The following is a 27,955-nucleotide window of genomic DNA, read 5'->3' as shown; positions in this document are numbered from 1 at the left end:
TTTATTATGTTCAACATAGGAGGGCCAAGCACAGGAAGCAGCTCTTTCAGTAGTATAGTTGGAATAGGTTCCAGTATGCAGCTTGAAGGTTTAGAGGCCATGATTATTTTCATCATTGTGTCAAGAGATATAGTACTAAAACACTTGAACGTCTCTCTTGATCCTAGCTTCCTGGCAGAGTTGTGCAGACTCAGGACAACTGAGCTTTGAAGGAGCATGCAGATTTAAAGAGGAGTCCGCAATTTGCTTTCTAATAATCATAATCTTTTCCTCAAAGAAGTTCATGAATTTATCACTGCTAAAGTGAAAGTCAGCCTCTCTTGGGGAATGCTGCTTTTTAGTTAGCTTTGCGACAGTATCAAAAAGGAATTTCGGATTGTTCTTATTTTCCTCAATTAAGTTAGAAAAATAGGATGATCGAGCAGCAGTAAGGGCTTTTCGGTACTGCACGGTACTGTCTTTCCAAGCTAGTCGGAAGACTTCCAGTTTGGTGTGGCGCCATTTCCGTTGCAATTTTCTGGAAGCCTGCTTCAGAGCTCGGGTATTTTCTGTGTACCAGGGAGCTAGTTTCTTATGAGAAATGTTTTTAGTTTTTAGGGGTGCAACTGCATCTAGGGTATTGCGCAAGGTTAAATTGAGTTCCTCAGTTAGGTGGTTAACTGATTTTTGTCCTCTGGCATCCTTGGGTAGACAGAGGGAATCTGGAAGGACATCAAGGAATCTTTGTGTTGTCTGTGAATGTATAGCACGACTTTTGATGTTCCTTGGTTGGGGTCTGAGCAGATTATTTGTTGCAATTGCAAACGTAATAAAATGGTGGTCCGATAGTCCAGGATTATGAGGAAAAACATTAAGATCCACAACATTTATTCCATGGGACAAAACTAGGTCCAGCGTATGACTGTGACAGTGAGTGGGTCCAGAGACATGTTGGACAAAACCCACTGAGTCGATGATGGCTCCGAAAGCCTTTTGGAGTGGGTCTGTGGACTTTTCCATGTGAATATTAAAGTCACCAAAGATTAGAATATTATCTGCTATGACTACAAGGTCCGATAGGAATTCAGGGAACTCAGTGAGAAACGCTGTATATGGCCCAGGAGGCCTGTAAACAGTAGCTATAAAAAGTGATTGAGTAGGCTGCATAGATTTCATGACTAAAAGCTCAAAAGACGAAAACGTATTTTTTTTTTGTAAATTGAAATATGCTATCGTAAATGTTAGCAACACCTCCGCCTTTGCGGGATGCACGGGGGACATGGTCACTAGTGTAGCCAGGAGGTGAGGCCTCATTTAACACAGTAAATTCATCAGGCTTAAGTCATGTTTCAGTCAGGCCAATCACATCAAGATTATGATCAGTGATTAGTTCATTGACTATAATTGCCTTTGAAGAAAGGGATCTAACATTAAGTAGCCCTATTTTGAGATGTGAGGTATCATGATCTCTTTCAATAATGACAGGAATGGAGGTGGTCTTTATCCTAGTGAGATTGCTAAGGCGAAAACCGCCATGTTTAGTTTTGCCCAACCTAGGTTGAGGCACAGACACGGTCTCAATGGTGATAGCTGAGCTGACTACACTGACTGTGCTAGTGGCAGACTCCACTATGCTGGCAGGCTGGCTAACAGCCTGCTGCCTGGCCTGCACCCTATTTCATTGTGGAGCTAGAAGAGTTAGAGCCCTGTCTATGTTGGTAGATAAGATGAGAGCACCCCTCCAGCTAGGATGGAGTCCGTCACTCCTCAGCAGGTCAGGCTTGGTCCTGTTTGTGGGTGAGTCCCAGAAAGAGGGAAAATTATCTACAAATTCTATCTTTTGGGAGGGGCAGAAAACAGTTTTCAACCAGCGATTGAGTTGTGAGACTGCTGTAGAGCTCATCACTCCCCCTAACTGGGAGGGGGGCAGAGACAATTACTCGATGCCGACACATCTTTCTAGCTGATTTACAAACAGAAGCTATGTTGCGCTTGGTGATCTCTGACTGTTTCATCCTAACATCGTTGGTGCCGACGTGGATAACAATATCTCTATACTCTCTACACTCGCCAGTTTTAGCTTTAGCCAGCACCATCTTCAGATTAGTCGGTAGCCCTGCCCCCTGGTAAACAGTGTATGATCGCTGGATGATTCGTTTTAAGTCTAATACTGCGGGTAATGGAGTCGCCAATGACTAGAGTTTTCAATTTGTCAGAGCTAATGGTGGGAAGCTTCGGCGTCTCAGACCCCTTAACGGGAGGAGTAGAGACCAGAGAAGACTCGGCCTCTGACTCCGACCCGCTGCTTAATGGGGAAAACCGGTTGAAAGTTTCTGTCAGCTGAATGAGCGACACCGGTTGAGCGTTCCTACAGCATTTCCTTCCAGAAACCGTGAGAAAGTTGTCCGGCTGCGGGGACTGTGCCAGGGTTGAGGAAAAAATAATAATATATAAACGGTAATTAAAAAGTTAAAACCGTAAAGTTGTAGGTAGCAAAATAGGTTGGCAACAAAACGCACAGCAACTCGAAAACAAGTCTGCGAGTTGTGATCGGAAATGACGTAGAGGAGTTGGATCTCTGTTTAGTTGTCACTGTGTTAATAACCACAACCAACATGCTGGATCTCTGTTTAGTTGTCACTGTGTTAACCACAACCAACATGTTGGATCTATGTTTAGTTGTCACTGTGTTAACCACAACCAACATGTTGGATCTCTGTTTAGTTGTCACTGTGTTAACCACAACCAACATGTTGGATCTCTGTTTAGTTGTCACTGTGTTAACCACAACCAACATGCTGGATCTCTGTTTAGGGGTCAGTGCTCTAAAATGAGTCTCTCTGGGGAGAGAGAGGAGGGGGGCCATGCCATGAACAAAACATAAATTCTCATAATAACCTTGATGAACTTGATGATCTTCATATGTTTGCACTCCGAAGACTCCATGTTACACGAAAATGGTTGTTTTGTTCAATAATGTTCAATAATAATGATGTCCTCTTTATGTCCAAAAACCTCCGTTAGTTTTTGTTCAGTATTCCATTGGAACAAAGGTCACAGGAGATACAAAAAAGATTGAAAAAATTGTTTTTGTTATAAATAATCTATAATATTTAAACCGAACAAATGCTTCGTCAATAGAAAAGGAGAAACCAGAAAGGCTCCCAGTCGTGCGCTGGACTCATGTCTGGAAGTTTCCACTGTCCACTCATTGAATGTGCTGATTCTCCCTAATTTTTTCAGAGTAAAAGCCTGAAACAATGACTAAAGACTGGCCACATGTTGTAGAAGGCATAGAGATCGTTAACTGTGTCACAAGTCTTTGTATGGTGGATAGGCTTTCAATGGAAAAACAGGCATTTCAAAATAAAGGCAATTCTTGGATGGATTTTCCAGGTTTCCGCCTGCCATATCAGTTATATATTATTCTACAGTTCTATAATACATTATAATTAAGGGACATTTTTTGAAGGAGCTGATCCATTTATCATTATTATCTGACATTTTTACGTGTAAATTACAGAAGCTTTTATAAAGTTATGTTGTGGTTTAATAACAATAAAAACAACATAAAAAGTGATATAGAGCGTTTTGGAATGAAACCCTTCTTATGTTTCCCCATCTGAGCTCAGAGTAGATGAGAGATGTAATGTTTGTCTCTGTTGTGTTGAAGACCAATCCAGCAGGAGAGACCAGCCTCCCCTGTTCCCAGCTGTGTGTCCATGAAGAGTGACCGGTCTATGAGTCTACCTGAAGAGTTTAGAGAGGGAGACTTTTCTACTGAACAAAGGTAAGAAGAACTCATGGGTCATGGTCAGTGAGTTAAACAACACTGTCTCCAGTCATTTCTCCTCTCCCATTTTCCCATTTATTTTTGTTGTTTTCATAATCCATAGGCTAATCTTTTTTCCATTTTCATAGTCCTAAAACTATATTAAACAAACACAACACAACACAACATTCCCTCCGTGTGTGTGTGTGTGTGTGTGTGTGTGTGTGTGTGTGTGTGTGTGTGTGTGTGTGTGTGTGTGTGTGTGTGTGTGTGTGTGTGTGTGTGTGTGTGTGTGTGTGTGTGTGTGTGTGTGTGTGTGTGTGTGTGTGTGTGTGTGTGTGTGTGCGCTCCCTGGATGAGGAGATGTAATCTCATGTTTTGTCCACAGAAACCAACAGGAGAGATCAGAGTCAGAGATTCTCAGTGGTCAGTCTTCCCAGAGTCATCGAACAGACCTGGTCTCCATATTCAGTGTATGTGGTCCTGTTATGTACATTTGTTTTTGTTTACCTCAAGTAAAGTTGATCTGTCAATCATTCGTTAATGTGTTAATGAGAAAGCATTTCTTCTCTTGCTTAACTTATTTTCTTGATTTATTTCAGGTGCTTGAAGAGAATATTATGACATTTGTGAAGAACGAGCTGAAGATGTTCAAGAGGATTCTTAGTCCAGAACTCCCAGAAGGCTTTGAGAGTCAGAAGCAGGATAAGGAAGTGGTGGACGCTGAAGATGAGAAGCAGAACAGCAGTGCCAGAGAGGGGGCTCTGAAGATCACACTGCACATCCTGAGGAAAATGAACCAGAAGGAGCTTGCTGACATACTGGAGAAAAGTAATATCTGTCTGCCTCATGTTAAATTATGTTTTATAACATTTAAAAGCTGTAGTTAAAGTACAGCTAATGTAGCTGTGTAACTAAATTATATTGTAGCAGCCTTAACACAACACCTAGTGACCTCATCAAGGGATGTGTTGTGGTGATTCATTTAGAGAGAGAGAGAGAGAGAGAACATTAATAATACCACCAATAATACCAATAATAATGTAATCAGTCACACCAGTCTGTAATGCAATATAAAAACATTTACACATTTTTACAGTCAGTTAAGAAAATAAATGATTATATTTTTAAACTTCATAACAGTCCTACAATACTGTAAAATTAAAACATACGTAATATTAATATCCTCTGTGTTATTTCTTCATTCAGATGAACTTGCTGTGATTTGCCAACGTGAACTCAAATCTAATCTAAAGAAGAAGTTTCAATGTGTATTTGAGGGGATCGCTAAACAAGGAAACCCAACACTTCTCAATAAGATCTACACAGAGCTCTACATCACAGAGGGTGGAACAGGAGAGGTCAATAATGAACATGAGCTGAGACAGATTGAGACAACAACCAGGAAACAAGCAAGACCAGAGACTGCAATCAAATGTAACGACATCTTCAAACCCTTAACTGGACAAGACAAACTTATCAGAACTGTGCTGACAAAGGGAGTCGCTGGCATTGGAAAAACAGTCTCTGTGCAGAAGTTCATTCTGGACTGGGCTGAAGGAAAAGCAAATCAGGATGTCCAATTTGTATTTTCATTCCCTTTTCGGGAGCTGAATTTGATGAAAGATGACAAACACACTTTGATTGAACTTCTCAATCACTTCTCAATGGAAACTAAACAATCAAGAATCTCCAACTTTGACAAGTACAAAGTTCTGTTCATCTTTGATGGTCTGGATGAGTGCCGACTGCCCCTAGACTTCCAGAAGAACAAGATCTGTTGGGACGTCACAGAGTCAACCTCAGTGGATGTTCTGCTGACAAATCTCATCAAGGGAAATCTGCTTCCCTCTGCTCTCCTCTGGATAACTACCCGACCTGCAGCAGCCAATAAGATCCCTTCAAGGTGTGTTGACCAGGTAACAGAGGTACGAGGGTTCAATGACCCACAGAAGGAGGAGTACTTCAGGAAGAGATTCAGTGACGAGGACCTGGCCATCAGAATCGTCTCACACATAAAGACATCAAGGAGCCTCCACATCATGTGCCACATTCCAGTCTTCTGTTGGATTTCTGCAACAGTCCTTGAACACATGCTGAAACATAAGAGAGAAGAGATGCCCAAGACTCTGACTGAGATGTACACACACCTTGTGGTGTTTCATACCAAACAGAAGAATGAAAAGTATCTTGGGAAAGAAGAGACAGGTCCACACTGGAATAAAGAGAGCATTCTGTCACTGGGAAAACTGGCTTTTCAACAGCTTGTGAATGGCAATCTGATTTTCTATGAAGAAGACCTGAAAGAGGCTGGCATTGATGTCAATGAAGCCTCAGTCTACTCAGGATTGTGCACACAGCTCTTTAAAGAGGAATGTGTGCTGTACCAGAACAAGGTGTTCTGCTTTGTTCATCTGAGCATTCAGGAGTTTCTGGCTGCTGTATATGTGTTCTTCTCATTCATCAACAACAATGAGAATCTAATGGACAATCTGCAAACAAAAGACAAGTCTGTAGTTACTTTCTACAAGAGTGCTGTGGATAAAGCCTTACAAAATGAGACGGGAAACCTGGACCTTTTCCTCCGCTTCCTTCTGGGCCTCTCACTGGAGTCCAATCAGAAGCACTTAAAAGGTCTACTGATAAAGACAAGAAGCAGCTCACAGAGCCATGAAGAAACAGTCAAGTACATCAAGGAGAAGATCAGGGAGAATCCCTCTCCAGAGAGGAGCATCAATCTGTTCCACTGTCTGAATGAACTGAATGACCATTCTCTAGTGGAGGAGATCCAAAGCTTCCTGAGATCAGGAAGTCTCTCAAAACCCAACCTGTCACCTGCACAGTGGTCAGCTCTGGTCTTTGTGTTGCTGACTTCAGAAAAGGAGCTGGATGTGTTTGACCTGAAGAAATACTCCAGATCAGAGGAAGGTCTTCTGAGGCTGCTGCCAGTGGTCAAAGCCTCCAGAGCTGTTCTGTGAGTAAATAAAATGACATATGATATGTGTATAATACTATATTGAAAAACATTATATAAACATTATATTGAATAAATGCATTGATTTTCACATTAGTATAACAATATGTCCATACATTGCTGGGAGATGGAGGACCTATATAACCTATATATTGTTTGAGAGAATAAACCAAATGTATCTGCCATTGTCCTTCTACACTTCTCGTTAAATGAACAGTGTGTTTGTGAAGTCATGATGATCTCTTTGTCAGGCTGTCAGGCTGTGGAGTCACAGAGGAAGGCTGTGCTTCTCTGGTCTCAGCTCTGGAGTCAAACCCCTCACAACTGAAAGAGCTGGATATGAGTAACAATGACCTGAAGGATTCAGGAGTGGAGCTGCTCTCTGATGGACTGGGGAATCCTCACTGTAAATTGGAGATTCTGAGGTCAGTATTCCTGTCGTTGGTCAACAAGTGATAACTGTTCACCAGATGCACATGTGTTTACCAGGCACACATAGTCCACACCATATGTGTTTGGACGGTGAAGCTTACAGTTTTACATTTGGTTTTGTTTTAGACTATATTTTTCATAATAGAAACTAAATGGTGAATAATATCCTGTCATACTGGAGTCACTTCACTTGAATTGTCAGTAAGAATAGAAGATGTTTCTGGACACTTCTACAATCATATGGATGTTACTATGATAATGAATGAGAAAGGTACAGAGGAACAAAGATCAGAATAAATGCTAACCCCCTCTGTTATTGGTAATGGTGAGAGGTTAGCATGTTTTGTTGTAGTCTCTGTTATTGGTAATGGTGAGAGGTTAGCATGTTTTGTTGTATCCTCTGTTATTGGTAATGGTGAGAGGTTAGCATGTTTTGTTGTAGCCTCTGTTATTGGTAATGGTGAGAGGTTAGCATGTTTTGTTGTAGCCTCTGTTATTGGTAATGGTGGGAGGTTAGCATGTTTTGTTGTAGTCTCTGTTATTGGTAATGGTGAGAGGTTAGCATGTTTTGTTGTAGTCTCTGTTACTGGTAATGGTGGGAGGTTAGCATGTTTTGTTGTAGCCTCTGTAACTTTCTCAGTCATTATTATTCATCATTCAGTCATGATTTCTCTTAATCATGGCATCATCAGGATTAATGTATTATTGTTTAGAAACATGTTATCTACTCTCTTAGACAGAAAAGTACTCCACTCATCATCCTTCATTTTATTATTGGGCAAAACACAACCAAAAACACAACCAAAACACACTGCAACTGCAACCAACGAGTTTACGACCAAATACTAAACTTTTGACTATTTTAATACACTATTAGTAAATTGGTCAGATGACTTATGTCTTCTTCTAATGGGGAGACTAGATACATAAAGTGATTTTATTTTTCTAAACGGTGAAACAGATATATATTAAAATACCCTCAAATTAAAGGTGACATTATATACTGTCACCTCATATGAAACATTGTATCTCAAATCCAAAATGTTGGAGAATAGAGCCACATTTAAAATGTTAGCTTCACTGTCAAAATAGATATGGTGTGGACTGTATACTCAATACAATCTAAATCTGTTACCTCACTGTCTAAATAGATATGGTGTGGACTGTATACTCAATACAATCTAAATCTGATACCTCACTGTCTAAATAGATATGGTGTGGACTGTATACTCAATACAATCTAAATCTGATACCTCACTGTCTAAATAGATATGGTGTGGACTGTATACTCAATACAATCTAAATCTGATACTTCACTGTCAAAATAGATATGGTGTGGACTGTATACTCAATACAATCTAAATCTGATACCTCACTGTCTAAATAGATATGGAGTGGACTGTATACTCAATACAATCTACATTTACATTTACATTTAAGTCATTTAGCAGACGCTCTTATCCAGAGCGACTTACAAATTGATGCGTTCACCTTATGACATCCAGTGGAGCAGCCACTTTACAATAGTGCATCTAAATATTTTAAGTGGGGGGGTGAGAAGGATGACTTTATCCTATCCTAGGTATTCCTTAAAGAGGTGGGGTTTCAGGTGTCTCCGGAAGGTGGTGATTGACTTCGCTGTCCTGGTGTCGTGTGGGAGTTTGTTCCACCATAGGGGGGCCAGAGCAGCGAACAGTTTTGACTGGGCTGAGCGGGAACTGTACTTCCTCAGTGGTAGGGAGGCGAGCAGGCCAGAGGTGGATGAACGCAGTGCCCTTGTTTGGGTGTAGGGCCTGATCAGAGCCTGGAGGTACTGAGGTGCCGTTCCCCTCACAGCTCCGTAGGCAAGCACCATGGTCTTGTAGCGGATGCGAGCTTCAACTGGAAGCCAGTGGAGAGAGCGGAGGAGCGGGGTGACGTGAGAGAACTTGGGAAGGTTGAACACCAGACGGGCTGCGGCATTCTGGATGAGTTGTAGGGGTTTAATGGCACAGGCAGGGAGCCCAGCCAACAGCAAGTTGCAGTAATCCAGACGGGAGATGACAAGTGCCTGGATTAGGACCTGCGCCGCTTCCTGTGTGAGGCAGGGTCGTACTCTGCGGATGTTGTAGAGCATGAACCTACAGGAACGGGCCACCGCCTTGATGTTAGTTGAGAACGACAGGGTGTTGTCCAGGATCACGCCAAGGTTCTTAGCGCTCTGGGAGGAGGACACAATAGAATTGTCAACCGTGATGGCGAGATCATGGAATGGGCAGTCCTTCCCCGGGAGGAAGAGCAGCTCCGTCTTGCCGAGGTTCAGCTTGAGGTGGTGATCCGTCATCCACACTGATATGTCTGCCAGACATGCAGAGATGCGATTCGCCACCTGGTCATCAGAAGGGGGAAAGGAGAAGATTAATTGTGTGTCGTCTGCATAGCAATGATAGGAGAGACCATGTGAGGTTATGACAGAGCCAAGTGACTTGGTGTATAGCGAGAATAGTAGAGGGCCTAGAACAGAGCCCTGCGGGACACCAGTGATGAGAGCGCGTGGTGAGGAGACAGATTCTCGCCACGCCACCTGGTAGGAGCGACCTGTCAGGTAGGACGCAATCCAAGCGTGGGCCGCGCCGGAGATGCCCAACTCGGAGAGGGTGGAGAGGAGGATCTGATGGTTCACAGTATCGAAGGCAGCCGATAGGTCTAGAAGGATGAGAGCAGAGGAGAGAGAGTTAGCTTTAGCAGTGCGGAGTGCCTCCGTGATACAGAGAAGAGCAGTCTCAGTTGAATGACTAGTCTTGAAACCTGACTGATTTGGATCAAGAAGGTCATTCTGAGAGAGATAGCGGGAGAGCTGACCAAGGACGGCACGTTCAAGAGTTTTGGAGAGAAAAGAAAGAAGGGATACTGGTCTGTAGTTGTTGACATCGGAGGGATCGAGTGTAGGTTTTTTCAGAAGGGGTGCAACTCTCGCTCTCTTGAAGACGGAAGGGACGTAGCCAGCGGTCAGGGATGAGTTGATGAGCGAGGTGAGGTAAGGGAGAAGGTCTCCGGAAATGGTCTGGAGAAGAGAGGAGGGGGTAGGGTCAAGCGGGCAGGTTGTTGGGCGGCCGGCCGTCACAAGACGCGAGATTTCATCTGGAGAGAGAGGGGAGAAAGAGGTCAGAGCACAGGGTAGGGCAGTGTGAGCAGAACCAGCGGTGTCGTTTGACTTAGCAAACGAGGATCGGATGTCGTCGACCTTCTTTTCAAAATGGTTGACAAAGTCAACTGCAGAGAGGGAGGAGGGGGGGGAGGAGGATTCAGGAGGGAGGAGAAGGTGGCAAAGAGCTTCCTAGGGTTAGAGGAAGATGCTTGGAATTTAGAGTGGTAGAAAGTGGCTTTAGCAGCAGAGACAGAGGAGGAAAATGTAGAGAGGAGGGAGTGAAAGGATGCCAGGTCCGCAGGGAGGCGAGTTTTCCTCCATTTCCGCTCGGCTACCCAGAGCCCTGTTCTGTGAGCTCGCAATGAGTCGTCGAGCCACGGAGCGGGAGGGGAGGACCGAGCCGGCCTGGAGGATAGGGGACATAGAGAGTCAAAGGATGCAGAAAGGGAGGAGAGGAGGGTTGAGGAGGCAGAATCAGGAGATAGGTTGGAGAAGGTTTGAGCAGAGGGAAGAGATGATAGGATGGAAGAGGAGAGAGTAGCGGGGGAGAGAGAGCGAAGGTTGGGACGGCGCGATACCATCCGAGTAGGGGCAGCGTGGGAAGTGTTGGATGAGAGCGAGAGAGAAAAGGATACAAGGTGGTGGTCCGAGACTTGGAGGGGAGTTGCAATGAGGTTAGTGGAAGAACAGCATCTAGTAAAGATGAGGTTGAGTGTATTGCCTGCCTTGTGAGTAGGGGGGGAGGTGAGAGGTTGAGGTCAAAAGAGGAGAGGAGTGGAAAGAAGGAGGCAGAGAGGAATGAGTCAAAGGTAGACGTGGGGAGGTTAAAGTCGCCCAGAACTGTGAGAGGTGAGCCGTCCTCAGGAAAGAAGCTTATCAAGGCATCAAGCTCATTGATGAACTCTCCGAGGGAACCTGGAGGGCGATAAATGATAAGGATGTTAAGCTTGAAAGGGCTGGTAACTGTGACAGCATGGAATTCAAAGGAGGCGATAGACAGATGGGTAAGGGGAGAAAGAGAGAATGACCACTTGGGAGAGATGAGGATCCCGGTGCCACCACCCCGCTGACCAGAAGCTCTCGGGGTGTGCGAGAACACGTGGGCGGACGAAGAGAGAGCAGTGGGAGTAGCAGTGTTATCTGTGGTGATCCATGTTTCCGTCAGTGCCGAGAAGTCGAGGGACTGGAGGAAGGCATAGGCTGAGATGAACTCTGCCTTGTTGGCCGCAGATCGGCAGTTCCAGAGGCTACCGGAGACCTGGAACTCCACGTGGGTCGTGCGCGCTGGGACCACCAGATTAGGGTGGCCGCGGCCACGCGGTGTGGAGCGTTTGTATGGTCTGTGCAGAGAGGAGAGAACAGGGATAGACAGACACATAGTTGACAGGCTACAGAAGAGGCTACGCTAATGCAAAGGAGATTGGAATGACAAGTGGACTACACGTCTCGAATGTTCAGAAAGTTAAGCTTACATAGCAAGAATCTTATTGACTAAAATGATTAAAATGATACAGTACTGCTGAAGTAGGCTAGCTGGCAGTGGCTGCGTTGTTGACTTTGTAGGCTAGCTGGCAGTGGCTGCGTTGTTGACACTACACTAATCAAGTCGTTCCGTTGAGTGTAATAGTTTCTACAGTGCTGCTATTCGGGAGCTAGCTGGCTAGCTAGCAGTGTTGATACGTTACGTTGCGTTAAAAGAACGACAATAGCTGGCTAGCTAACCTAGAAAATCGCTCTGGACTACACAATTATCTTTGATACAAAGACGGCTATGTAGCTAGCTATGTAGCTAGCTACGATCAAACAAATCAAACCGTTGTACTGTAATGAAATGAAATGAAAATGTGATACTACCTGTGGAGCGAAGCGGAATGCGACCGGGTTGTTGAGTGGGGAAGTTCTATTCGGTATACGTTGGCTAGCTGTTGGCTAGCTAGCAGTGTCTCCTACGTTAAGGACGACAAATAGCTGGCTAGTTAACCTCGGTAAATTAAGATAATCACTCTAAGACTACACACTCTAAACTACACAATTATCTTGGATACGAAGACAGCCAAGATAACTATGTAGCTAGCTAACACTACACTAATCAAGTCGTTCAGTTGAGTGTAATAGTTTCTACAGTGCTGCTATTCGGTAGACGGTAGACGGTGGACATTAGCTAGCTGGCTAGCTGCCGGGCAGATAGCAGTGTAGACTACGTTAGGACGACGAAATACGATAATTACGCAATTATCTTTGATACAAAGACTGCTATGTAGCTAGCTAAGAAGAAATTGCTAAGATTAGACAAATCAAACCGTTGTACTATAATGAAATGTAATGAAAAATTTATACTACCTGCGGACCGAAATGCAGATGCGACCGCTCGCTCCAACCCGGAAGTACTATCTGTCTGTCTTTCTAAAGATACTGCTTTTTAAACTGGTCTGGTCAGTCTACTCATAAATTGTACTAAGGTTCCACATGTTGAAAATATATACTGCCACTATTTTCACTACCAAAGAATAGACGTGTGATTTTAAAATTAGTTCACTCTTTGCAGGCTGTCAGGCTGTCTAGTCACAGAGGAAGGCTGTACTTTTCTCGCCTCAGCTCTGGAGTCAAACCCCTCACACCTGAGAGAGCTGGATCTGAGTAACAATGACCTGAAGGGTTCAGGAGTGGATCTGCTCTCTGCTGGACTGGGGAATCCCCACTGTAAACTGGAGACTCTGAGGTCAGTATTCCTGTAGTTGGTCAACAAGTGATAACTGTTCACCAGATCCACATGTGTTTACCAGGCACACATAGTCCACACCATATGTGTTTGGACAGTGAAGCTTACAGTTTTACATTTGGTGCTATGCACAAGCATTTTGGATTTGAGACAGAATGTTTCAAATTGGGAGACAGTACAGAATGTCACCTTTTATTTAAATGTATTTTCATACATATATATTTTACTGTTTATAAATGAAAGCACTTTATGTATCTAGTTCTCCCATTTGAAAAAGTGATAATATTTTGGATAAATTATTTTAGTCATAAGTTTAGTATTTGGTCCCATATTCCATGCCTGCAGTGATAAAATCAAGCTTGTGATTCTACCAACTTGGTGAATTAATTTGCAGTTTGTCTTGGTTGTGTTTTAGATGTTTTCCTAATAGAAACTGAATGGTGAATAATGTCCTATCAGTTTGGAGTCACTTCACTTGTATTGTCAGTAAGAATAGAAGATGTTTCTGAACACTTCTACATTCATGTGGATGCTACTATGATGATGAATAATCATGAATGAATTGTGAATGATGATGAATGAGAAAGTTATCAGACCCCCTCTGTTATTGGTAATGGTGAGAGGTTAGTATGTTTTGTTGTAACCTCTGTTATTGGTAATGGTGAGAGGTTAGCATGTTTTGTTGTAGCCTCTATCATTGGTAATGGTGAGAGGTTAGTATGTTTTGTTGTAACCTCTGTTATTGGTAATGGTGAAAGGTTAGCATGTTTTGTTGTAGTCTCTGTTATTGGTAATGGTGAGAGGTTAGCATGTTTAGTTGTAGCCTCTGTTATTGGTAATGGTGAGAGGTTAGCATGTTTTGTTGTAGCCTCTGTTATTGGTCATGTTGTTGACTACTTTAATACACTTTGAGTGAATTGGTCAGAATACTTATGACTTCTTCAAATAGGGGACTAGATACATAAAGTGATTTCATTTCTAAAGGTTGAAACAGATATGTATTAAATATCCTCAAATAAAAGGTGACATTATATACTGTCACCTCATCTGAAACATTTGATCTGAAATCCAAAATGTTGGAGTATAGAGATACATTTTAAATATTATCTTCACTGTCTAAATAGATATGGTGTAGACTGTATACTCAATACAATCTAAATCTGATACCTCACTGTCTAAATTGATATGGTGTGGACTGTATCCTCAATACAATCTAAATATGATACCTCACTGTCTAAATAGATATGATGTGGACTGTATACTCAATACAATCTAAATCTGATACCTCACTGTCTAAATAGATATGTTGTGGACTGTATACTCAGTACAATCTAAATCTGATACCTCACTGTCTAAATAGATATGGTGTGGACTGTATACTCAATACAATCTAAATCTGATTCCTCACTGTCTAAATAGATATGGTGTGGACTGTATACTCAATACAATCTAAATCTGATTCCTCACTGTCTAAATAGATATGGTGTGGACTGTATACTCAATACAATCTAAATCTGATACCTCACTGTCTGTCTTCTGACTGATACTGCTTTTTAAACTGGTCTGGTCAGTCTACCGAAATATTTGTACTTTACATGTTTCTATCTACAACCAATATTTGGATTATTTGTCATTTCTAATAATGATACATTAATTTCTGAATAGATATGGCAGGTTTTTGGACACTGATATATCTGAATATGTAAGAAAATATACTGCCGCTATTTTCACCACCAAAGAATATCAGTGTGGTTTTAATATGATTTGACTCTTTGCAGGCTGTCTGGTAAAACTCAACACATTATTTGTGCACAGGTTACAGTGTAAGCAGGGAAAGCTAAGTGTAACATTTGAATACAACCTGTCTGTCATTGTATGTCTTCTGTGTTTCAGACTCACTGGCTGTAAACTCAGAAACACATCCTGTAAAGTGTTGGCCTCAGTTCTCAGTTCAAACCCCTCACACCCGAGAGAGCTGGATCTGAGTAACAATGACCTGAAGGATTCAGGAGTGAAGCTGCTCTCTGCTGGACTGGGGAATCCCCACTGTAAACTGGAGACTCTGAGGTCAGTATTCCTGTAGTTGGTCAACAAGTGATAACTGTTCACCAGATCCACATGTGTTTACCAGACACACATAGTCCACACCATATGTGTTTGGACAGTGAAGATTACAGTTTTACATTTGGTGCTCTGCTCCTGCATTTTGGATTTGAGATATAATGTTTCATATTAGGAGACAGTACAGAATGTCACCTTCTATTTGAGGTTAATTGTTGTAGCCTCTGTTATTGGTAATGGTGAGAGGTTAGCATGTTTTGTTGTAGCCTCTGTTATTGGTAATGGTGAGAGGTTAGCATGTTTTGTTGTAGCCTCTGTTATTGGTAATGGTGAGAGGTTAGCATGTTTTGTTGTAGCCTCTGTTATTGGTAATGGTGAGAGGTTAGTATGTATACTAACCTGTATACTCAATACAATCTAAATCTGATACCTCACTGTCTAAATAGATATGGTGTGGACTGTTTACTCAATACAATTTAAATCTGATACCTCACTGTCTAAATAGATATGGTGTGGACTGTATACTCAATACAATCTAAATCTGATTCCTCACGGTCTAAATAGATATGGTGTGGACTGTTTACTCAATACAATCTAAATCTGACACCTCACTGTCTGTATTTTGACTGATACTGCTTTTTAAACTGGTCTGGTCAGTCTACTCAAATATTTGTTAAAATGCATCTTTCTATCTTCAAGCAATACTTGGATAATGTGTCATTTCTAGGCTGTGCTACTCTGTTCTCAGCTCTGAGGTCAAACCCCTTCTAATAATGATACATTAATTTATGAATAGATATGGCAGATTTTTGGACACTGATATATCTGAATATGTTAAAAAAATATACTGCCGCTATTTTCACCACCAAAGAATATCAGTGTGGTTTTAATATGATTTGACACTTTGCAGGCTGTCTGGTAAAACTCAACACATTATTTGTGCACAGGTTACAGTGTAAGCAGGGAAAGCTAAGCGTAACATTTGAATACAACCTGTCTGTCATTGTATTTCTCTGTGTTTCAGACTCACTGGCTGTAAACTCAGAAACACATCCTGTAAAGTGTTGGCCTCAGTTCTCAGTTCAAACCCCTCACACCTGAGAGAGCTGGATCTGAGTAACAATGACCTGAAGGATTCAGGAGTGAAGCTGCTCTCTGCTGGACTGGGGAATCCCCACTGTAAACTGGAGACTCTGAGGTCAGTATTCCTGTAGTTAGTCAACAAGTGATAACTGTTCACCAGATCCACATGTGTTTACCAGACACACATAGTCCACACCATATGTACATACCTGTGTTACTGTTTAAATATGAATAGTGAATAACGACGAATAACAAAGATGTAGAGGCACAAAGATCAGAATAACTGCTAAACTCCTCTGTTATTGGTAATGGTGAGAGGTTAGCATGTTTTGTTGTATCCTCTGTTATTAGTAATTGTGAGAGGTTAGCATGTTTTTTTGTATCCTCTGTTATTGGCAATGGTGAGTGGTTAGCATGTTTTGTTGTAGTCTCTGTAACTTTCACACTCATTATTATTCATGATTCAGTCATGATTTGTATTAATCATGGCATCATCAGGATTAGTTTAGTAGTGCTTAGAAACATGTTATCTACTCACTGAGACAGAAAAATACTCTAGTCATCAATCACAATTGTTTTAATGAACATAAATAACCCAAAACACAACTAAAACAAACTGTAAATGCAACAAACGAGTTTGTCACGACTTCCGCCGAGGTCGGTCCCTCTCCTTGTTCGGGCGGCGTTCGGTGGTCGACGTCACCGGCCTTCTAGCCATCGCAGATCCACTTTTCATTTTCCATTTGTTTTGTATTTGTTTTACACAGCTGGTTTCCCCAATTACATGTTAATTATTTAACCCTCTTTTCCCACTTTGTTTTTGTGATTGTTTTCTGTTCGGTCTGTTATTGTTGCTCGGTATTACGACATGTTATTAGAATATTTGAGTTAAGTTACTTGTGTTACTCATCTCTGCTGTCCTGCGCCTGACTGCTCTGCACCAGCTACACCCAGACCATTACAGAGTTTGAGTCACAAGCTTGATGAAGTCATTGCGTTCAAGGAATATCGGACCAAATACTGAACTTTTGACTATTTTAATACACTGAAAGTTAATTGGTCAGAATACTTATGACTTCTTCAAATGGGGGACTAGATACATAAAGTGCTTTATTTTTCTAAACGGTGGAAAAGATATATATTAAAATACCCTCAAATTAAAGGTGACATTATATAGTGTCACCTCATATGAAACATTTGACCTCAAATCCAAAATGTTGGAGAATAGAGCCACATTTAAAATGTCATATATGTCAGCTTCACTGTCTAAATAGATATGGTGTGGACTGTATACTCAATACAATCTAAATCTGATACCTCACTGTCTAAATAGATATGGTGTGGACTGTATACTCAATACAATCTAAATCTGATACCTCACTGTCTAAATAGATATGGTGTGGACTGTATACTCAATACAATCTAAATCTGATTCCTCACTGTCTAAATAGATATGGTGTGGACTGTATACTCAATACAATCTAAATCTGATTCCTCACTGTCTAAATAGATATGGTGTGGACTGTATACTCAATACAATCTAAATCTGATTCCTCACTGTCTAAATAGATATGGTGTGGACTGTATACTCAATACAATCTAAATCTGATACCTCACTGTCTAAATAGATATGGAGTGGACTGTATACTCAATACAATCTAAATCTGATACCTCACTGTCTAAATAGATATGGAGTGGACTGTATACTCAATACAATCTAAATCTGATACCTCACTGTCTAAATAGATATGGTGTGGACTGTATACTCAATGCAATCTAAATCTGATACCTCACTGTCTAAATAGATATGGTGGGGACTGTATACTCAATACAATCTAAATCTGATACCTCACTGTCTAAATAGATATGGTGTGGACTGTATACTCAATGCAATCTAAATCTGATACCTCACTGTCTAAATAGATATGGTGTGGACTGTATACTCAATACAATCTAAATCTGATACCTCACTGTCTATATAGATATGGTGTGGACTGTATACTCAATACAATCTAAATCTGATACCTCACTGTCTATATAGATATGGTGTGGACTGTATACTCAATACAATCTAAATCTGATACCTCACTGTCTAAATAGATATGGTGTGGACTGTATACTCAATACAATCTAAATCTGATACCTCACTGTCTAAATAGATATGGTGTGGACTGTATACTCAATACAATCTAAATCTGATACCTCACTGTCTAAATAGATATGGTGTGGACTGTATACTCAATACAATCTAAATCTGATACCTCACTGTCTATATAGATATGGTGTGGACTGTATCCTCAATACAATCTAAATCTGATACCTCACTGTCTAAATAGATATGGTGTGGACTGTATACTCAATACAATCTAAATCTGATTCTTCACTGTCTGTCTTTTGACTGATACTGCTTTTTAAAGTGGTCTGGTCTACTCACATATTTGTTAATATGCATCTTTCTATCTACAAGAAATTATTGGAATTTGTCATTTCTAAATTGTCATTTCTAATCATTTCTCATTTAATTTCTAACAATGATATATTCGTTCATTTATGAATAGATATGGCAGGTTTCAGGACACTGATGTATCTGAACATTAAAAATATACACTGCCAGTATTTTCACCACCAAAGAATATCAGTTTGGTTTTAATATGATTTGACTCTTTGCAGGCTGTCAGGCTGTCTAGTCACAGAGGACTGCTGTGCTTCTCTGGTCTCAGGGCTGAGGTCAAACCCCTCACATTATTTGTGATCTGGTAACAGTGTAAGCAGGGAAAGCTAAGCGTAACATTTTAATACAACCTGTCTGTCATTGTATGTCTTCTGTGTTTCAGACTCACTGGCTGTAAACTCAGAAACGCATCCTGTAAAGTGTTGGCCTCAGTTCTCAGTTCCAACCCCTCACACCTGAGAGAGCTGGATCTGAGTAACAATGACCTGAAGGATTCAGGATTGGAGCTACTCTCTGCTGGACTGGGGAATCCCCACTGTAAACTGGAGACTCTGAGGTCAGTATTCCTGTAGTTGGTCAACAAGTGATAACTGTTCACTAGATCCACATGTGTTTACCAGACACACATAGTCCACACCATATGTGTTTGGAGAGTGAAGCTGCCTCACTGTCTAAATAGATATGGTGTGTACTGTATACTCAATACAATCTAAATCTGATACCTCACTGTCTAAATAGATATGATGTGGACTGTATACTCAATACAATCTAAATCTGATACCTCACTGTCTAAATAGATATGGTGTGGACTGTATACTCAATACAATCTAAATCTGATACCTCACTGTCTGCCTTCTGACTGATACTGCTTTTTAAACTGGTCTGGTCAGTCTACTATAATATTTGTACTATACATGTTTCTATCTGCAGGCAATACTTTGATCATTTGTCATTTTTTATAATGACACACTATTTTACGAATAGATATGGAAGGTTTCAGGACACTGATATATCTGAAAATTTTGAAATACTGCCACTATTTTCACCACCAAAGAATATCAGTGTGATTTTAATATGATTTGACTCTTTGCAGGTTATCAGGCTGTCTAGTCACAGAGGAAGGCTGTGCTTCTCTGGTCTCAGCTCTGAGGTCCAACCTCTCACACCTGAGAGAGCTGGACCTGAGCTACAATCACCCAGGAGACTCAGGAGTCAGACTGCTCTCTGCTGGCCTGGAGGATCCATACTGCAGACTGGAGAAACTCAGGTATGTAGAGGGTTTATGTCAATGTTCATATCAGACATGTTTGACTTATCAGGCTGGTTAAGACAAACATTCTTACCACCACTTGGACTACTTGGATATGCTGACTGTGTGTCTGTGGCCAGTGTGTGTATATCTCCAGTGTGTGTGTGTGTGTGTGTGTGTGTGTGTGTGTGTGTGTGTGTGTGTGTGTGTGTGTGTGTGTGTGTGTGTGTGTGTGTGTGTGTGTGTGTGTGTGTGTGTGTGTGTGTGTGTGCGTGTGCGTGTGTGTGTGGCCAGTGTGTGTGGCCAGTGTGTGTGTGTGTCTCCAGTGTGTGTGTGTTTGTGTGTCTTTTGAGGTTAGCATGTTTTGTTGTAGTCTCTGGTATTGGTATTGGTGAGAGGTTAGCATGTTTTGTTGTAGTCTCTGTTATTGGTAATGGTGAGAGGTTAGCATGTTTTGTTGTAGTCTCTGTTATTGGTAATGGTGAGAGGTTAGCATATTTTGTTGTAGTCTCTGTTATTGGTAATGGTGAGAGGTTAGCATGTTTTGTTGTAGCCTCTGTTATTGGTAATGGTGAGAGGTTAGCATGTTTTTTTGTAGTCTCTGTTATTGGTAATGGTGAGAGGTTAGCATGTTTTGTTGTAGTCTCTGTTATTGGTAATGGTGAGAGGTTAGTATGTTTTGTTGTAGTCTCTGTTATTGGTAATGGTGAGAGGTTAGCATGTTTTGTTGTAGCCTCTGTTATTGGTTATGGTGAGAGGTTAGCATGTTTTGTTGTAGCCTCTGTTATTGATAATGGTGAGAGGTTAGCATGTTTTGTTGTAGTCTCTGTTATTGGTAATGGTGAGAGGTTAGTATGTTTTGTTGTAGTCTCTGTTATTGGTAATGGTGAGAGGTTAGCATGTTTTGTTGTAGCCTCTGTTATTGGTTATGGTGAGAGGTTAGCATGTTTTGTTGTAGCCTCTGTTATTGATAATGGTGAGAGGTTAGCATGTTTTGTTGTAGCCTCTGTTATTGGTAATGGTGAGAGGTTAGCATGTTTTGTTGTAGCCTCTGTTATTGGTAATGGTTGATCCAAGATGGCAGCTGGACGTCTTGTCGTGTCATGTACCTTGTATATATCATTTTTTTTTCTTTTTTTTTCTAAAACATATTCTTCTTCGCATATCCTTTAAAACATTTTGCGAAACCTCAACATCTAAATACTCTCCTGCAACCCGCCTCACCCAATGTAGCATGGATCTGCTTTTTTTTTATTCTAAGGTATATATATTTACTTCGGATCCGGAACCCCTCAACTGAAGCTAGCCAGCTAACTACCAGCTATCAGTCAGCAAACCTTTGCTAGCGGTCTTCAGCTAACCTTTAGCTCAGAAAGCTCTCGCCAGTTCGAACAACGCGACTCTAACCAGAGCATAACGGACCTATTATTGGTATTTTTAGTTTTATCCCCGGATTCCCACCGCAAACGGAACATTCTCATCTGGATCTTCACAACTAGCTAACTAGCTAACTAGCTAACCGCAACCCCGGATGATTACTCCTGGCTAGCGTTTCCATCCACTGAGCTTGAAGCTAGCCCGGCCAGAGCTCCTGTGCTACCACCGAAGCATACTCCTGGGCTACAATATCAGGACCCACGACCGGTCTATCGATGTCACCGCATGAAGAGGCATAAACAGACTCAACCCCTTGCTATCTGCTTGCTTGCTAATTCGGCCTGCTAACTGCTAGCTTGCTCAGCCCCTGTCTGCTAACTGCTAGCTTGTTTAGCCCGGGCCTACTAACTGTTAGCTTGTTAGCACAGGCCTGCTAACTGTCTGAATCGCCACGTCCCCAGCCAGCCCAACCACTCACTGGACGCATATTTACTTTCAATCTCTTTTCGATTTTTAATTCGATTATACCTCCTGGTAACCTGCCTCACCCAATGTGATACGGAATCTGCTGTTATTTTTTAATTTTTAGAACACATTCAAGAACCTCCAGAAGCTAACAAGCTACAAGCTATTTAGTCATTGTTAGCCACTGCTAGCGGCGTTACCTTCTGCACAGCCAGCTAGTTTTTATTTACCTGGATAATACTCACCAGTCCAGCTTCCCTGCCCCATCCCCTGAACACTGATCACCTGGCTACATAGCTGATGCATGATGGACTGTCCATTAATCACGGTACTCCATTCTGCTTGTTTATGTTTTATCTGTCGGCCCCAGCCGCACTCAGGCTCTGTGTGTAGTTAATCCGACCCTCCCTCTGCCTAGTCAACGCCATTTTACCTGCTGTTGTTGTGCTAGCTGATTAGCTGTTGTTGTCTCACCTACAGTTTTAGCTAACTCTCCCAATTCAACACCTGTGATTACTGTATGCCTCCATGTATGTCTCTCTCAAATGTCAATATGCTTTGTATACTGTTGTTCAGGTTAGTTATCATTGTTTTAGTTTACAAGGTCACCTCCCACACATGCGGTGACCTCACTCATTACAACCAGCATGTCCAGAGATGCAACCTCTCTCATCATCACCCAGTGCCTGGGCTTACCTCCGCTGTACCCACACCCCACCATACCCCTGTCTGCGCATTATGCCCTGAATATATTCTACCATGCCCAGAAATCTGCTCCTTTTATTCTCTGTCCCCAACGCTCTAGGTGACCAGTTTTGATAGCCTTTAGCCGCACCCTCATACTACTGCTCCTCTGTTCCGCGGGTGATGTGGAGGTAAACCCAGGCCCTGCATGTCCCCAGGCACCCTCATTTGTTGACTTCTGTGATCGAAAAAGTCTTGGTTTCATGCATGTCAACATCAGAAGCCTCCTCCCTAAGTTTGTTTTACTCACTGCTTTAGCACACTCTGCTAACCCTGATGTCCTTGCCGTGTCTGAATCCTGGCTCAGGAAAGCCACCAAAAATTCTGAGATTTCCATACCCAACTATAACATTTTCCGTCAAGATAGAACTGCCAAAGGGGGAGGAGTTGCAGTCTACTGCGGAGAGAGCCTGCAAAGTAATGTCATACTTTCCAGATCCATACCCAAACAGTTCGAACTACTAATCTTAAAAATGACTCTCTCCAGAAATAAGTCTCTCACTGTTGCCGCCTGCTACCGACCTCCCTCAGCTCCCAGCTGTGCCCTGGACACCATTTGTGAATTGATCGCCCCCCCATCTAGCTTCAGAGTTTGTTCTGTTAGGTGACCTAAACTGGGATATGCTTAACACCCCGGCAGTCCTACAATCTAAGCTAGATGCCATCAATCTCACACAAATCATCAAGGAACCCACCAGATACAACCCTAAATCTGTAAACAAGGGCACATTTACATTTACATTTAAGTCATTTAGCAGACGCTCTTATCCAGAGCGACTTACAAATTGGTGCATTCACCTTATGACATCCAGTGGAACAGTCACTTTACAATAGTGCATCTAAATGTTAAAGGGGGGGGGGATACTTATCCTATCCTAGGTATTCCTTAAAGAGGTGGGGTTTCAGGTGTCTCCGGAAGGTGGTGATTGACTCCGCTGTCCTGGCGTCGTGAGGGAGTTTGTTCCACCATTGGGGGGCCAGAGCAGCGAACAGTTTTGACTGGGCTGAGCGGGAGCTGTACTTCCTCAGTGGTAGGGAGGCGAGCAGGCCAGAGGTGGATGAACGCAGTGCCCTTGTTTGGGTGTAGGGCCTGATCAGAGCCTGGAGGTACTGAGGTGCCGTTCCCCTCACAGCTCCGTAGGCAAGCACCATGGTCTTGTAGCGGATGCGAGCTTCAACTGGAAGCCAGTGGAGAGAACGGAGGAGCGGGGTGACGTGAGAGAACTTGGGAAGGTTGAACACCAGACGGGCTGCGGCGTTCTGGATGAGTTGAAGGGGTTTAATGGCACAGGCAGGGAGCCCAGCCAACAGCGAGTTGCAGTAATCCAGACGGGAGATGACAAGTGCCTGGATTAGGACCTGCGCCGCTTCCTGTGCGAGGCAGGGTCGTACTCTGCGGATGTTGTAGAGCATGAACCTACAGGAACGGGCCACCGCCTTGATGTTGGTTGAGAACGACAGGGCGTTGTCCAGGATCACACCAAGGTTCTTAGCGCTCTGGGAGGAGGACACAATGGAGTTGTCAACCGTGATGGCGAGATCATGGAACGGGCAGTCCTTCCCCGGGAGGAAGAGCAGCTCCGTCTTGCCGAGGTTCAGCTTGAGGTGGTGATCCGTCATCCACACTGATATGTCTGCCAGACATGCAGAGATGCGATTCGCCACCTGGTCGTCAGAAGGGGGAAAGGAGAAGATTAGTTGTGTGTCGTCTGCATAGCAATGATAGGAGAGACCATGTGAGGTTATGACAGAGCCAAGTGACTTGGTGTATAGCGAGAATAGGAGAGGGCCTAGAACAGAGCCCTGGGGGACACCAGTGGTGAGAGCGCGTGGTGAGGAGACAGATTCTCGCCACGCCACCTGGTAGGAGCGACCTGTCAGGTAGGACGCAATCCAAGCGTGGGCCGCGCCGGAGATGCCCAACTCGGAGAGGGTGGAGAGGAGGATCTGATGTTCACAGTATCGAAGGCAGCCGATAGATCTAGAAGGATGAGAGCAGAAGAGAGAGAGTTAGCTTTAGCAGTGCGGAGCGCCTCCGTGATACAGAGGAGAGCAGTCTCAGTTGAATGACTAGTCTTGAAACCTGACTGATTTGGATCAAGAAGGTCATTCAGAGAGAGATAGCGGGAGAGCTGGCCAAGGACGGCACGTTCAAGAGTTTTGGAGAGAAAAGAAAGAAGGGATACTGGTCTGTAATTGTTGACATCGGAGGGATCGAGTGTAGGTTTTTTCAGAAGGGGTGCAACTCTCGCTCTCTTGAAGACGGAAGGGACGTAGCCAGCGGTCAGTGATGAGTTGATGAGCGAGGTGAGGTAAGGGAGAAGGTCTCCGGAGATGGTCTGGAGAAGAGGGGAGGGGATAGGGTCAAGCGGGCAGGTTGTTGGGCGGCCGGCCGTCACAAGACGCGAGATTTCATCTGGAGAGAGAGGGGAGAAAGAGGTCAGAGCACAGGGTAGGGCAGTGTGAGCAGAACCAGCGGTGTCGTTTGACTTAGCAAACGAGGATCTGATGTCGTCGACCTTCTTTTCAAAATGGTTGACGAAGTCGTCTGCAGAGAGGGAGGAGGGGGGGGGGGGGGGGATTTCAGGAGGGAGGAGAAGGTGGCAAAGACCTTCCTAGGGTTAGAGGCAGATGCTTGGAATTTAGCGTGGTAGAAAGTGGCTTTAGCAGCAGAGACAGAGGAGGAAAATGTAGAGAGGAGGGAGTGAAAGGATGCCAGGTCCGCAGGGAGGCGAGTTTTCCTCCATTTCCGCTCGGCTGCCCGGAGCCCTGTTCTGTGAGCTCGCAATGAGTCATCGAGCCACGGAGCGGAAGGGGAGGACCGAGCCGGCCTGGAGGATAGGGGACATAGAGAGTCAAAGGATGCAGAGAGGGAGGAGAGGAGGGTTGAGGAGGCAGAATCAGGAGATAGGTTGGAGAAGGTTTGAGCGGAGGGAAGAGATGATAGGATGGAAGAGGAGAGAGTAGCGGGGGAGAGAGAGCGAAGGTTGGGACGGCGCGATACCATCCGAGTAGGGGCAGTGTGGGAGGTGTTGGATGAGAGCGAGAGGGAAAAGGATACAAGGTAGTGGTCGGAGACTTGGAGGGGAGTTGCAATGAGGTTAGTGGAAGAACAGCATCTAGTAAAGATGAGGTCGAGCGTATTGCCTGCCTTGTGAGTAGGGGGAAGGTGAGAGGGTGAGGTCAAAAGAGGAGAGGAGTGGAAAGAAGGAGGCAGAGAGGAATGAGTCAAAGGTAGATGTGGGGAGGTTAAAGTCGCCCAGAACTGTGAGAGGTGAGCCGTCCTCAGGAAAGGAGCTTATCAAGGCATCAAGCTCATTGATGAACTCTCCGAGGGAACCTGGAGGGCGATAAATGATAAGGATGTTAAGCTTGAAAGGGCTGGTAACTGTGACAGCATGGAATTCAAAGGAGGCGATAGATAGATGGGTAAGGGGAGAAAGAGAGAATGACCACTTGGGAGAGATGAGGATCCCGGTGCCACCACCCCGCTGACCAGAAGCTCTCGGGGTGTGCGAGAACACGTGGGCGGACGAAGAGAGAGCAGTAGGAGTAGCAGTGTTGTCTGTGGTGATCCATGTTTCCGTTAGTGCCAAGAAGTCGAGGGACTGGAGGGAGGCATAGGCTGAGATGAACTCTGCCTTGTTGACCGCAGATCGGCAATTCCAGAGGCTACCGGAGACCTGGAACTCCACGTGGGTCGTGCGCGCTGGGACCACCAGATTAGGGTGGCCGCGGCCACGCGGTGTGGAGCGTTTGTATGGTCTGTGCACAGAGGAGAGAACAGGGATAAACAGACACATAGTTAACAGGCTACAGAAGAGGCTACGCTAATGCAAAGGAGATTGGAATGACAAGTGGACTACACGTCTCGAATGTTCAGAAAGTTAAGCTACGTAGCAAGAATCTTATTGACTAAAATGATTAAAATGATACAGTACTGCTGAAGTAGGCTAGCTGGCAGTGGGTGCGTTGTTGACACTACACTAATCAAGTCGTTCCGTTGAGTGTAATAGTTTCTACAGTGCTGCTATTCGGGGGCTAGCTGGCTAGCTAGTAGTGTTGTTTACGTTACGTTGCGTTAAAAGAACGACAATAGCTGGCTAGCTAACCTAGACAATCGCTCTAGACTACACAATTATCTTTGATACAAAGACGGCTATGTAGCTAGCTATGTAGCTAGCTACGATCAAACAAATCAAACCGTTGTACTGTAATGAAATTAAATGAAAATGTGATACTACCTGTGAATGCGACCGGGTTGTTGAGTTCTATTCAGAAGACGTTGGCTAGCGTTGGCTAGCTGTTGGCTAGCTAGCAGAGTCTCCTACGTTAAGGACGACAAATAGCTGGCTAGCTAACCTCGGTAAATTAAGATAATCACTCTAAGACTACACACTCTAAACCTAAACAACACAATTATCTTGGAACGAAGATACGAAGACAGCAAAGACAGCTATGTAGCTGAGTGTAATAGTTTTCCCAGTGCAGCTAATCAGTGGACGTTAGCTAGCTGGCTAGTGAAGACTACGTTAGGACGGCGAAATACGATAATTACGCAATTATCTTTGATACAAAGAAATTGCTAAGATTAGACAAATCAAACCGTTGTGCTATAATGAAATACAATGAAATGTAAAAAGTTATACTACCTGCGGGAGCGAAGCGCCGATGCGACCACTCTCATAGACGTCATAGACGTCATCCTGACCAACTGGCCCTCCAAATACACCTCCGCCATCTTCAACCAGGATCTCAGCGATCACTGCCTCATTGCCTGTATCCGCTACGGAGCCGCAGTCAAACGACCACCCCTCATCACTGTCAAACGCTCCCTAAAACACTTCTGTGAGCAGGCCTTTTTAATCGACCTGGCCCGGGTATCCTGGAAGGACATTGACCTCATCCCGTCAGTTCACGGAACTAAGAACAGATATAGCCCTTGGTTCACTCCAGACCTGACTGCCCTCAACCAGCACAAAAACATCCTATGGCGGACTGCAATAGCATCTAATAGTCCCCGTGATATGCAACTGTTCAGGGAAGTCAGGAACCAATACACTCAGTCAGTCAGGAAAGCTAAGGCCAGCTTCTTCAGGCAGAAATTTGCATCCTGTAGCTCCAACTCCAAAAAGTTCTGGGACACTGAAGTCCATGGAGAACAAGAGCAGCTCCTCCCAGCTGCCCACTGCACTGAGGCTAGGTAACACGGTCACCACCGATAAATCCATGATTATCGAAAACTTCAACAAGCATTTCTCAACGGCTGGCCATGCTTTCCGCCTGGCTACTCCAACCTCGGGCCAACAGCTCCGCCCCACCCCCACAGCTACTCGCCCAAGCCTCTCCAGGTTCTCCTTTACCCAAATCCAGATATCAGATTTCTGAAAGAGCTGCAAAACCTGGACCCGTACAAATCAGCTGGGCTTGACAATCTGGACCCTCTATTTCTGAAACTATCCGCTGCCATTGTCGCAACCCCTATTTCCAGCCTGTTCAACCTCTCTTTCATATCGTCTGA

The 27,955-nt window shown here is 43.6% G+C and overlaps 1 protein-coding gene across 7 annotated transcripts in view; it reads left to right on the top strand.

Annotated features, from left to right (window-relative positions):
• LOC124021914 (NACHT, LRR and PYD domains-containing protein 12-like) overlaps window positions 1-27,955 on the top strand; it is a 119,294-nt gene that overhangs the window by 86,536 nt on the left and 4,803 nt on the right. For 6 of the 7 annotated variants that reach the window (XM_046337046.1, XM_046337048.1, XM_046337045.1 and 3 more), the window contains 10 exons: window positions 3,653-3,769; window positions 4,140-4,224; window positions 4,354-4,582; window positions 4,961-6,725; window positions 6,977-7,150; window positions 12,830-13,003; window positions 14,897-15,070; window positions 16,089-16,262; window positions 18,982-19,155; window positions 19,693-19,866. In XM_046337046.1, the coding sequence (XP_046193002.1) occupies window positions 3,653-3,769; window positions 4,140-4,224; window positions 4,354-4,582; window positions 4,961-6,725; window positions 6,977-7,150; window positions 12,830-13,003; window positions 14,897-15,070; window positions 16,089-16,262; window positions 18,982-19,155; window positions 19,693-19,866 (3,240 nt within the window). The remainder of the gene's footprint in view (window positions 1-3,652; window positions 3,770-4,139; window positions 4,225-4,353; window positions 4,583-4,960; window positions 6,726-6,976; window positions 7,151-12,829; window positions 13,004-14,896; window positions 15,071-16,088; window positions 16,263-18,981; window positions 19,156-19,692; window positions 19,867-27,955) is intronic. The other variant, XM_046337051.1, reaches the window with a different exon arrangement.

The sequence above is a fragment of the Oncorhynchus gorbuscha genome, unplaced genomic scaffold, assembly GCF_021184085.1.
Source record: "Oncorhynchus gorbuscha isolate QuinsamMale2020 ecotype Even-year unplaced genomic scaffold, OgorEven_v1.0 Un_scaffold_1252, whole genome shotgun sequence".
NCBI lineage: Eukaryota > Metazoa > Chordata > Actinopteri > Salmoniformes > Salmonidae > Oncorhynchus > Oncorhynchus gorbuscha.
This window is presented reverse-complemented; position numbering and strand designations above follow the sequence as displayed.